Consider the following 13,194-nt stretch of genomic DNA (forward strand, 5'->3'; position numbering starts at 1 on the left):
TTACAACAAAGCCAATTGCCAATGAGTCTTATTCTATTATTATAATTAAAAATAAATAAATTGATACATATAAAATAGTAATAAGTGTGGTTAAACGCAAACAATCAAACAAAAAACAGTAATTAAAATATTCTTTATTAATTTGTGATAAATACGCATGTTGATCACACGTCATCTTTTCATTTGGTTTGTTGTCTTTCATCGGCATTCGCTGCGTGATGGCTAATATGCAACACCCCTGAAAAACACAATGCACCTAATGGGTAATAAAGTTCTAAACAATTAGCGCTAATTCATTACCATTCTACATAAACGAAGTCAACGCATTCGATACAGCTGTACTGCACACGCGTTTTAAAGAAGTGTAACGTGTCAGTTAAGTATCTTGTGTAATCTACATCCCTTTGTGTCAAAACCGGATTAATCTTGATTACGAAACAGCAGTGAATGTGTGCATGGATTATGTTGGAATTTAATGCCTCATGTCTACGGTAAAGTTTTAAAATATTGTTCAACTTAGTGTTTGTTTTTGTTCAAACATAGAGCATGATTGTTCGTTAGGATCTTAAATCCTCCGATCGGTCGACTGAAGAAATTTATGAAAATTAATGCCTGACGATTAATAATGGTTTCACAGTATGTATGGCTCTTCTATGCTTCTATTCGATGCACATAATCGATGTAAAACACTTCTTACTTTAGAAAGATTTCTGAACATTGAAATGCTATTTCGATATTTACAGTCAATAGCAAAATTTCGACGTTCTATTCACAGTTTTGGAAAAGCATTCAATTAGACCTGCGGAATACTTGGGGAACTAAAATAGAAGATGAATATCACGTTTTTGAATGCTTAAAATGCATGTATTCTGAAATAAGGCACCGATTTTTGATACCACGGTTAATTACAAATACAAAATGATATCTTTTGTTTAATTGAAAAATTCTTTCTATGTTAATTAAGTAACATTCTCACGTGAAACCTATGTCTGTTAACTGTTCTATCATATGGTAGTTATTAGGGTACCATTTCATTCCCTTTACATTATTATTCTCAGTATGCACCAATTCGCATTTGTTGCCCTTTATTTGTGCATATATATTTTTCATCTAATAAAAGCTTGCAATGAACTTCAATAAACTTAATTGATTTATTTTTTACTGATTGCCTATCAATTATCAAGAAATTGTACTTACTAAGTAAAGCTTTTCATATCACATGTTCGAATTCATCGCCAATTGTAAAACGCATAAATCTGTATTTTTGTTTAGCTAATTGTCAACACAACATCAAATTTCAATCGGTGACTAATGCTGTAATCGTTGCAAACCAACCATGTTTAAATGTCAATCACGTAGCTCGCAAACGGACACATCTTATGAGCATTAAATATTGTGTATGTTTTTCGAGTGAAACTTGCTCCATCACGGTTTCCAACGGTTACATGGTTCTGGTCAACGCCGTACATATGTGACATTCTGGGAAGTGTTCTGTTAAATATCTGCAAAATGAAATACATATATTGTGTTACTTAAGGTTTGCGTCTCAATTAATTTCCTTATCTTGAAGAATTTAATCGTCTTTTTATCTCTTACAACAAACAGCATATTGCACATAAACTGGGCAATATACTTATCATTCAGGACAGAAATATTAAAACAAAAGAAACAATAAATCTTGTTTAAATAATACAAATATGTAAAACATGGTAATCGATATAACACAAAATATATTTTATTTATCGTCCAATCACATGTTTCGGTCGATGTTGGAAATATTGCGCGTGCGCTCTATCCAAGTGACGAATGACGTCATCGTTTTGTGTGGACATAGCAAATCTCAAATTTGACGGCTACTCGAAGTGTTTATAAAAAAATTAGGACACAACCAGTACAGATTTAAATCTGAGTTGATTACCATCGATCATTTTTGCTATTACTTTTTTTTGCTCTTTTTACAAAAATATCATCAACATACAGAAACTTCGTTTTTGATAGTTCCGAGTATGCCGAGGACTGCTATAGTCACTACTATTTTAATGTAACTGTTAGGACAACACTCGCCGAAATATTTAGGTCAGAGGTGGTATTCCAGAAACATCTTAAGTCATTTCTTAAATAATTTCACTTAAGTTCAAAATTACAATATTTTGTATTTCTTTTCTAGATAAGGAATCACATGACAGTTATGTTTCTTTTGGTATTCCTAAAATAACATTGACATAATGATGTTATTTTGATGTAATTCTTGATGCCAAACTATTGCAATAATAAATGAAACACTAAAGGAAATTTCCCAATTTAAGGATAAGAATAAAATTTAACTTAAGGTGCTTCTGGAATACGACCCCTGGAGTCAATCGACCGAAACAGGTGACGCAGTACACAACTTTCCTCGTATGTTTTCTTGCAGAATCTTGGTGTTATGGAAAAAACGGGAAGCACTTGAACGATCTCAATAAATGAATTGATGGACTGTAAATAAGTCTTGATGTGCGTATTTTTATTTTGCCGACTTTATTGTATTAAATCTAAAATATTTTCGATTATTTGTTACATCGACCGAAACAGGTGACTCGAGGATACACACATTTATTTCTTACTATTCCCATGCAGCCCAGAATACAGGTGAATATCCGTGGACCCACTCTCAGATCTTTGCGTTGTTTCATAGTCAGATGTTTGGTCATGCTTGTTGCGCCTGAAAAGCATTTTAAATGAATAAATAAACACACACTGTCACACACGCACACAAGAACCTTCCAGATATCAGAATCGTATTGTTTGTAATATCGGATACGTGAAAGCGTATGCATACAGTATATGCACGAAACCCTCGGGACATATTTACGAAGATTTTAAATATAATAATTTCATAAGATCAGCGCAGCATGAAGGTGACTACGCCTTTAACATAATTCTTCGTCACTTACAGAAACAGAAAATTAACTGGACCAGCAAACGTTCATTAAACTTAATTGCAAGGCTTTAAAAAACGCGTTGTTCTGACATTATACCTTTTGTGAATATATATCACCATCAGTATCAATACAATTGCAAGAACAATGACAACGGACGCCACGCCTCCTCCGATAGCAGCCGCAGTATGGCCGCTAGCATCTTTACCAACTTCTGCAGTTACTGCAATAACTGTTTGAGCGGAAATATCATAATCCATAATTGGTGATTGTTTATTTATTTACTCGTAATCTGATATACCATGATAGAGTTTTTTCTGGTTATACACAGAAACTTCCACACACAACAGAAAAGAACAATTACCTTTTATTTCTTAAATCACATCAATTACATCTTTACTTTTGACACAATACAACACATAAAAGATTCATCACATATTTTAGCACAAACAGATCTCGCCATATTTTCAAGTAAACTTATACAAACATCGAATCTTTTCAGGGTTTATCTTGAGCAAATATGTTTGGGAATATCAATTTAATTGTTTCACTATAGTTTAGTTATGTTTTTTTAATATAAAGTTGTTATAGCAAATACCAAACCAAAAAAACACCGAACCTTGTGCACATGTTGCCCCGATGAATCCATCTCTGCATCCGAACATGCACGTTCCGTTGTCATTGGAACAACGTGAGCTAAGTCCTCTGTCAGCACAGTTTTCTGGACACGGAATATCACACTTCCTACCAAAGAAATGGGTGGCACATCCCAGATTGCATTCACCATTCATGGAACACGACTGGTTAAGGCAGTGCTTGCTGCATTCAAAATCACAATTACAACCATAGACATTCGTTGTTAGACACGTGAGACATTCCCCATTTGTTTGGTTGCAAAACTGGCATTTATCGCGGCAACGTTCAGTGCAACGTGCATTCCAAAGCCCATCTTTGCACCCAGATGTTCGTGATCCATTTGCCTCACATGTTCCATCTAATTTGTTACAAATGTGATCAAAGCATCCTAAAGGGCAAGTTTCGCAAAGGGCGCCATAATATCCCGGAGCACAATATTCACACTTATCGCCAATAAAGTTTGGAGCACATGCGCATGTCCCATCCATGAACGTACATACGCCACCGATGCATCCTCGAGAGCAATTCAAATCGCAATCCTTTGCGTACTTTCCAGATTTGCAGGCAATGCAAGTATCTTCATCTAAACACGTCAGACAGTTTGGTTTGCACTTGTCAGTGCAATTATTGAGCGTATTGTGATACCCCTCAACGCACCTATCACACTGTCCTTGACTTGAACAAATGCAGTTTGTTGAGGAGCATACAATTTGACACGTATTTCCAGAATATCCAGGTTTACATTCTTTGCAAATCGTTGCGTTTGTACATTTTAAACAAACCTCAGTACATTGTTTACATAATAAATGGTCCGAGTAATATCCATCTATACATCCTGGACAGTTATCCGTATTAGTGCATTTGCAACCTTTATGCGAGCATGGTTTACATTTATCGCCCCAGTATCCAGGTTCACAGGCGAGGATTTGAGATTGCACTTAGAAGTAAAAGGCATATCATATTTGTCAATATTATATAGTTTCTTAAGGTTATTACAATTGAAATGCATTAAACCTTTAATTTTAACATATAACTTTTTTACATCAACTTGGCGACACACAAATGTTGATCCAGAAATGCTTTAATGGTGATGAATTTTGAAAGATGGTCTCATGTACAACAAATGTATTTATTATTCAAATGCTCTTTTAGAATATAAACAACAATCATGCTTGTTCTTTTTGTTTAAACAAATAAACATGTTATCGTACGTTTTCATATTAAACAAAATAATACAATATTAAACACTTTCTGTATATGAACATAATGGAATATGTGAAGGCGGTACTATTGGGTTAATATTTTAAACATTTTTTTTTATAAATGAGAAGTCCACAATAACTCACCGATTGAGTGCAAACCCGCAGCAACGATTCCAATTAAACAAATCCGAAGCCGCATGTTTTGTATTGACAGATGTTGCTATTTAAAACATAGTTTTAATTTGTTTCATGTGTTGCCACAAAACCAACATTCGCAAACAATCAATGTTACAGCATTTATTGTTGTACACATGTCAGTTTGTACCCTCCTTTACAATATACTTCTCTTAAATATAGCTTTTTAAATATACACGCCTGGTTTCATAAAACATCTCTAACTTTAACTTCCTGGTCCAAAAACACATTTTACTGTTAACTACCAAATATCTTCCATTCATTGCGATATATACATGCTCGTATATCGATTTTTATAGCAGGTGTTTCCGTTCATAAATATAGATTTGAGAAAAAAATCAAACATGGTAACTATATAATGAAAAAACACATTATATTGCTTTCTACAATATGTCTTCTTTAGTGGCTAAACATTTAAATAATATTCGAATGCACATGTTGATAATCAACCCTTTTCACATTCCCGATATCGAGTACCGTTGGAGTTGCATCCCTTCATAACACGAATAGAAACAAGGCTGACTAAAAGTCGCGATTGCAAATTAAAGTATGATTACGTGCAAAATTAACTGCTTTAGTGATAGATGTTACGTATGTTATCCGGAAACGTCCCGTATGTTATATGAGCAAAGACCGTCTAGATCAAAAGCATAATGTATACTTCATAAATTAACGTACATTTTTAATTATTCGAAGAATGATAAGGCAAAAATGTAATGTATGTTTCCACTTACACCACACAATGAATAGCGTTATGTCGCATGGCAAATCTTCTTTTCGTTCATATTGTTTTACCATATATTATTTTATTAATATATGGTAAATTATAATTTTCCAATTTTTTGGTGAAAATCAATGACAAAAACTTTTTTACAATCTCTACACAACATTATCTATTTATTTCTAAACTACATTAGCGAATATCTTCCAATTTTGAACATATACCGACATATGTGTATATAAATTATTGAATAAAAGTAAACATTAAAACGCACACTACAAATGCTAATTTGTCGGAACAAAATGAAGTCTGTTTGAAACAAAAATCAGGTACTTTTAAAGGACACAGAATTAATACAAGCAGGTTTCAGAACAGGAAAACACCACCATTAAAATTAACAAATACAAATAAAGACGAACGAAACAGCAACAAAATAAAATCACTAAACGATCCATGCAAGTATATGCAGTGGTTAGGGTGGCAGACGGAATATAATAGTCCAAAATACCAACTGCACGTGTAATGACTGCTTTAAGGGATATTTTATTGGACCGTTCGATCTTACGTCGGGTTGATTATAGGAACAACACACCTTTGAGGTTAAAAGAGAATAGCCAATCAAAGGAAGTAAGCCCGGGGTGTAAACATAGAAAGCAAATTGATGGATTAGTCAGTTTAAAAATAACTTATGCATTAAAAAAGACAAAGCCCTTTTGTGTAGAAATTTAAATGAACATGAAAGGATGGAGGATCAAGCCTTTTAAGCTGTTACAACCGAGAATGTGGCCATGTGGCAACGGAGAGCTCATCAAATGATCAGATAGCTGAAAATAGAATACAATCAAGCCAATACCATTTGTTTAAAACTTAAGCACTCTATAATACAGATTGGATGTACATGTAGATGATAATCACATCCAAAACTGCATAGACATTGTCGAACTTTTCGACCTGAGCAATAATTTCTGATTAAAAAATTGAGTCATACATTTGGTTTATGAAATCTAACTATTTTTTTTCTAAATTTTGACCGTAGGCTGTCTGAATGTTCGTTACCCAGATTCAAATTCATTGTATATATTGTCAATATAAACAGTTTTACAAAGTTTCATCAAAATGTGGGCTCTATAGCGGTAACAAGCTCTTTCTAAAAGTCGACCTGTTAACATAGTATTTAGACGAACATGACCAAGATTCAAACGCAGCCTTTAATGTTTACCAGATAAGATTTTGACCAAGTTTAATCCAGATTTATTCGTAAATGTGACCTATAGGTGGGGCTATCTTAGATTTGGCCATCACATATTCTCACTCGGTCAAGATACTGTCAAGATAAACATTTTGAAAAAGTTTCATTTAGACTGATTCATTTATATGACTTTTTGTAATAGATTTTTCTAAGATTTGACAATTTTGTCCTCTTTACCTACGTTCCAACTGAGAATTGATTGATTGTCACGATTAACATTTTGACTAATGTTTATCAAAAGTAAATAATACATATGGTATCATTATAAAGAAGTGAAATTCCAGCTGCTGGAGCAGTATTGAACAAAACAGCAAAATACAAAACAACATAAACACATATAAGAATAAAGCTCGGGTCACCGCATTGGAACGGTCAATGCAAAGCATTGCATGCATTTTTGTATGTTTGCTATTGTATCAGAAAACGAACCTAGCAAATGTTTAAACTACATAAGTGATAACTATGACTTTGTATTTGAGAATAACCTCAATATTTTGACCTTTAAAATAACTATTGAAAGATCAAGATTTTACATTGTACAATGTATAAAAATATCAACGAGTTTAACAACGTAGAAAGAGTTCCACGAGTATGTCCTTTAACTGTAACTAAAATCGGCTTTATTTATTAATTTAACTTCAGTTTTGAATGCAACTTCTGTAATGAAGATAGAAAGACAGAATTCCTAATACTTTCCGTCAAACAACTAATATTGTAAATTAATTTTCAACATTTAAAAAATTGAAAAATGATGAAGAACAAGTTAGCTATATTGTGTAAAAATATACTATTTATACATTATTTTATTATAACATTTTTTTCGCATTTCCCAACAATGTTGTCGATGTTTTCCCCTTTAATTTGTTATTTAATGTTTATGTTGCAGATGAATAAATGTCGTATGTGATTATTGGTTCATTTTCATACTTTTGTTAAGTTTAGTTTGGTTTACTTTGCATGCTGTAACCATTCTATGTGCGGCTTGACTTGCGAATAAAAGTTCAAAGATAAAAAACTTAAAAGTATAAACCTATGAACAATAATAAAAGAACAAACTTGTTAAATTAAGATTCATTTTGAAAAAAAATACTACTTTTTGTTTTCTGATTTATTTGTATATTTTATTTTTCTTATCAATCTCCAACAAGTAACATGACTATATTGGGGACTTGTGCGCAGGGATAGATTGATCTACAAACGTAGCTGTGGACTGAACAAATACGAAATTCAACGTTGGCTCTATAAAAGTTGTACCATAGTATCTACATTTGTTTATAATATTGTTTTGTGATGTTTCTTTACAAGTCAAAGAATACATTAATGATGCGATTATCCATGTAATATGTACCTGCAACAGCCCTATTAAACATTTGAAATATTTATCGTACTAATAATGGGGAACATACACACATATGCACACAAATGAAATAAGAGTATACCTATAATATCCATGCTACACATGAAAGCAATTATAAACGTATGTACAAAACTTAGATAGACTGCGTATAGGTACGTATTGAGACTGTCGCGTTTCAATTTAGTGCTCACTTCTCTATGACCTCATCGTTTCCTCAACTCCTTGTACGTTCTCTGGTATTTTGACCGAGGTCCAGTACTCTTCGTGCCTCAGCTCTCTTCTTTTGTCGCAAGGGTGCACTAGCTAAATAGTCACACATTGCTTGATCTTCCTCCTCTATTTCACAAGAACAACTTTGGTCGATTACAAGAATACTTCCTTATTGTTGACTGTGATGGTGTCGATGTCACAGTCTAGGATGTTCAGGGCTGCAAAATTTCCACATTTATGTGCATGAAATGCCTCTGCTATATCTGGATCTTTCAATTCAATAGAAATATGATATTTGTGTTTACTTGATGTTATCCGTGTATTTTTTCAGCATTTATAACTTTCTTGTATTGTTTTGTACAATAGCTTTTTTAACAATTCTATTATCCTCCACCCATGGTCTACGATAAGCAATCATTAAAATTCTTTGTCTTAAAAAGATATTGTCAAAACCTGCATTTAACTTTGTTATAAAATGGTTTGGATCATTTTAACATGAATAGCCTTGTGGATTGTACGGAACAATTTACATAATTATGCATACACCTGATATGAAAATATTTTCTACATATAGCATGCGCACATAATAAGAATTTACAGTTCATACGTTATAATAGAAGAATGAGATACAAACACCGATGTAGTAAAATTCACAACAGTATATATATAATTCGGCTAATACAACGTGAAATATACATATCACAATTATATATTATTTTAAAACTTTTACACCATCTGTATTACAAACCCATATAACATTTTAAGTAAGGAAAATCGATGTATTGGCTAAAATAAAATAACATAATATAAAACCGAATGTAATATATCAACTTTCCCCCACATTCAAGTCGATTAACTAAATTGATAAAATGTTTCCATACTTTTGTAATTAAGTAAAAATCTTTTACATTTTATGTTCACACGTCACAGCATAGTCATTGAGGAAAAATGACTAAATTAATACATTCAACGAATGGCAATAAAAAAGAAACAGCAAATTAAACTTACTCAATAATGTGAGTAATCATCTATCTAACGAATTCAATTGTATTTTGTAAAATAATGATAACATTGACCAGGCAACAGTTTACAGTTAACTGAACATTTAACTATAATTATGTTAAGACTGGAATGTAATCTTCGTTATATATAGCGATATTTCAAGTACTGCGCGAGTAGTTCGAATGAATTACATAAATTGTTTCTTGAAGAAAGTCAGTGATGGTTGTTATGGGAATCGTTTTGGTAGTAAGAGCTTCTGGCATTTCCAACAGGGATGTTGCTATATACTTATGTATTATAATATCCCTGGTTCGAAGGATCTGGAAAAATATAAAAGTATATTTTGTCATTAACAAAATGACAAAAGAGTTTGTATAATAGTCTCAAATGACATTTTCTCAAAACATGAACTAATAATACTGGTTTTGCATTAGGATTTACGCTCATTTTCAAATGCATAATGATTGTACCATTTCCGGTTTTGCTGAGTCCAGAATATACATGTTGGTCTGTAGCCTCGTTTGAACGCACATGGGTTGTTTCATATTCAGAAGATTGGAGTTGTTCCTTTCGTCTACAAAGTGATCATTGTGTATGTCGATTGAAACAATTTTTTGCGTTGTCCAGCTTGAACATTTGTTGGTAATAAAGTGTATATATATGGAATACAAAAAACTTATTAAAATCAATCGTAAATTATAATGTACTTAAAATGTACAATACCGTGTACGGATGTACACCAGTACTCCAGCCAGAACCAGTCCAAAAACAACAACAGCTGCAACTCCACCTACAATCCCTGCAGTGTGATCCCTGGAGGCGCTTGCTATATCAAAATAATAATTTTGGTAAAAAAGGGGCAAAGGACATTTCTAATTTTCCGCATATTTAGACGTGAAGAAAATAACTGTCCTGTTGATTATGTGGTTGAATGTAACTGTAATTATAACTTACATGACTTGTATACCCACATATTGATAATTTGAAATGATCGCATCGTACACAATCAATAAAATTTAGTATACATACTGTGCAAATTGTGCTGATGCACTATTCATTTAAACAATTTAATTGATTTACATTCAGAAAAGCCCGTCTCAACAAGATGAAAAAATGAACAAATACTAACGCGGTCTACAAGATTCCGATGTTGTCCCATTTCTAAATCCGTTCTTGCAAACTCCGTTCTGCGAACACACTGAGCCCGTAACGACTTCAGCACAATTGTCTGGACACGGGATATCGCACTTCTTTCCGTAAAAAGTTTGAAGCACATCCGAGGTCGCAATCGCCATTAATAGAACAAGACTGTTTCAGGCAATGCTTGCTGCATTCGAGATCGCACTTGAAACCAAACATACCCCTATGCTTGCAAGACGAACATCCGACATCAGTCGGATTACATGTTTGACAATTTGTGCTGCACCTTATCGTATATGTTTTGTTATATTGACTGTTCTGGCATGTTGGTCCTGAAAATTCTTGCCGACATGCACACGTACCATCGTCTTTGCTGCAATTACCAGAATTGCACCCTATCGAGCAGTGTTTGTCACATAAAGTACCATATCTTCCAACATTACATTGGGTACAAATATCTCCTGTAAAATTTGGCGAACATGCACAGTGTCCGTCTACTTTGTCACATCTCAAGTCAACACAGCCAAGAGAGCATGATTGGTTGCAATAATATCCATAATTTCCTTCAACACACATATCCCACGTGGTCTGTGTAAAATATGGTAAACACGTACACGACCCATCTTGTCTATTACAAACACGTCCAGCACACCCTACTGAGCATGCTTTATCACATGAAATACCATATCGACCGACATCACATTGATCGCATTTGTTCCCAGCAAATGTTTCTTCACATGAACATGTTCCATCTATTTTACTACATGATCCACCGTTACATCCTGAAGAACAAACAAGTTCGCAAGACGGGCCATATCTACCAGGTTTGCACATGGAGCAAGTGGAGCCATTGGAACATGTTATACAATGAGGTTTGCATTGATCATAGCATTGGTTAGCAACATTATAAAATCCTTCTTTGCACTGTACGCACGTTCCATCTGTAGCGCAAATGCAGTTGTGAGATGAGCAATTACTTTTATATTCACATACATTTCCTATGTATCCCGGCATGCAGACTGGACATGACGCTGCGTTTGAGCACGTTAAACAGTTGGCAGGACACTGTTCACACAAATATCCGACCTAATAAAATCCACCAATACATCCAATACATTGGTATCCATTAGTTTCACACATGTAACCTTCAAATGCGCATTGTTGGCAAAGATCTCCATAATATCCGGGAGCACACGCTTTTAAGATTTCGATTACTTTAAAACAAAAACAAAAAAACAAATAAATACATACAAACACTTTCTCTTGTGTGTGTGTATACATTTAAATGTATATATATTTAATCCGATAAAATATATATTTAATATATATAATTAATATATAAATTAATTAAATAAATGAACTTACTACAGCAGAGACAGAAGATTTGTGATAAATACATGACATCGCGCCAGAATTCCATCTTTTCCAATCTGCAACATGTATACACTGACGGTGACTTTCATGCTATATTATTGGCCATGCAGGAAAACGTTCGATACACATTATCAACAATAATAGCTCGACAACATAGACCCGGCACTTGTGAACTACTTTAGCAGAAATTTTACGCATGGATTGTTTCATATGTTTAAATTTGTTTTTTGTAGTGCATGATTTGCTACGCTCCACTTGATTTAAAACGTTTCCAGTATGGATATTAAGTTAAACTCAATAACAGCACTTAAATAAATATAAGTACAAAGTTTATATTGGTGGTCTGTAACACTGGTCAAATAAAAATTTCCATTTAATTGCATTTAATGTTTATTTTACATTTACACTAGCTTTTGTTTTGTAGAACTTATTACCGCCTTTAGTTTTCAGATGAATTACATTTCGAGAAGCTCCGCGTTCACGAAAGTGCTCTAAATACACTAATCAACATTTGGTAAGTATCACTTTTTTCACATTAGATCTATCTTCAAGTTTGGATTATGTTCATTTTAAATTGTTATTTTGCAGGTTTTGATATTAGAATGTGTGTTTTTGATACTATTTGTATGTATTGATTTATCAGTTATGCGTGACGCTGGCTTGTTCAAGCTAAGGGTGAACTTCAAATCACACATACTATAAAAAGTGATCTTTAGCAAATTTTTGAGTAGTATAGTTTGTTACGCATTATTATCATAAGAATTTAGACACCACCCATAATGATTATAACATACAACATACATATATGGGCCATATCTGTACGCATATTACATGTTGTAATAAAAATTTCAATGCTAAAAACCGTGATTTAAGTTTGCAAATCGGCATTGTATGTTACCAAATTAAAAAAGATGGCATTAATGGCATTATGAATTTTAAGGCTGAATAACGTTTAGATTATCCACTGATAAAGTGAAATATTAAATGTATGCCATAATAAAAACAAAAATAATATATTATCGTAAAACAACATGTAATTCCCAATTACCTGGGGTAATTTTGGGTAGATTAGTGAATGTTACATGACTCTTGCGTTCCAATGGGTTGCATCACACGACGACTGCGTAATGCTGTATTCCCCTAGGTTACACTATTGAGTTAACTTTCATGTACTATTATCATCTAGCGCG

General features: G+C 33.3%; 1 protein-coding gene across 1 annotated transcript; it reads right to left on the reverse strand.

Annotated features, from left to right (window-relative positions):
- Window positions 1–1,137: 1,137 nt before the first annotated feature.
- On the reverse strand, window positions 1,138–5,335 carry LOC127839281 (multiple epidermal growth factor-like domains protein 10). The gene is made up of 5 exons (XM_052367558.1): window positions 4,901–5,335; window positions 3,538–4,491; window positions 3,018–3,150; window positions 2,604–2,701; window positions 1,138–1,502 (listed from the first exon to the last, which is right to left on the reverse strand). The coding sequence occupies exons 1-5, from the start codon at window positions 4,953–4,955 to the stop codon at window positions 1,495–1,497; spliced, it is 1,248 nt and encodes a 415-aa protein (XP_052223518.1). The 5' UTR covers window positions 4,956–5,335; the 3' UTR covers window positions 1,138–1,494.
- Between the last annotated feature and the right edge of the window lie 7,859 nt (window positions 5,336–13,194).

Source organism: Dreissena polymorpha, chromosome 7, assembly GCF_020536995.1.
Source record: "Dreissena polymorpha isolate Duluth1 chromosome 7, UMN_Dpol_1.0, whole genome shotgun sequence".
Taxonomy (NCBI): domain Eukaryota; kingdom Metazoa; phylum Mollusca; class Bivalvia; order Myida; family Dreissenidae; genus Dreissena; species Dreissena polymorpha.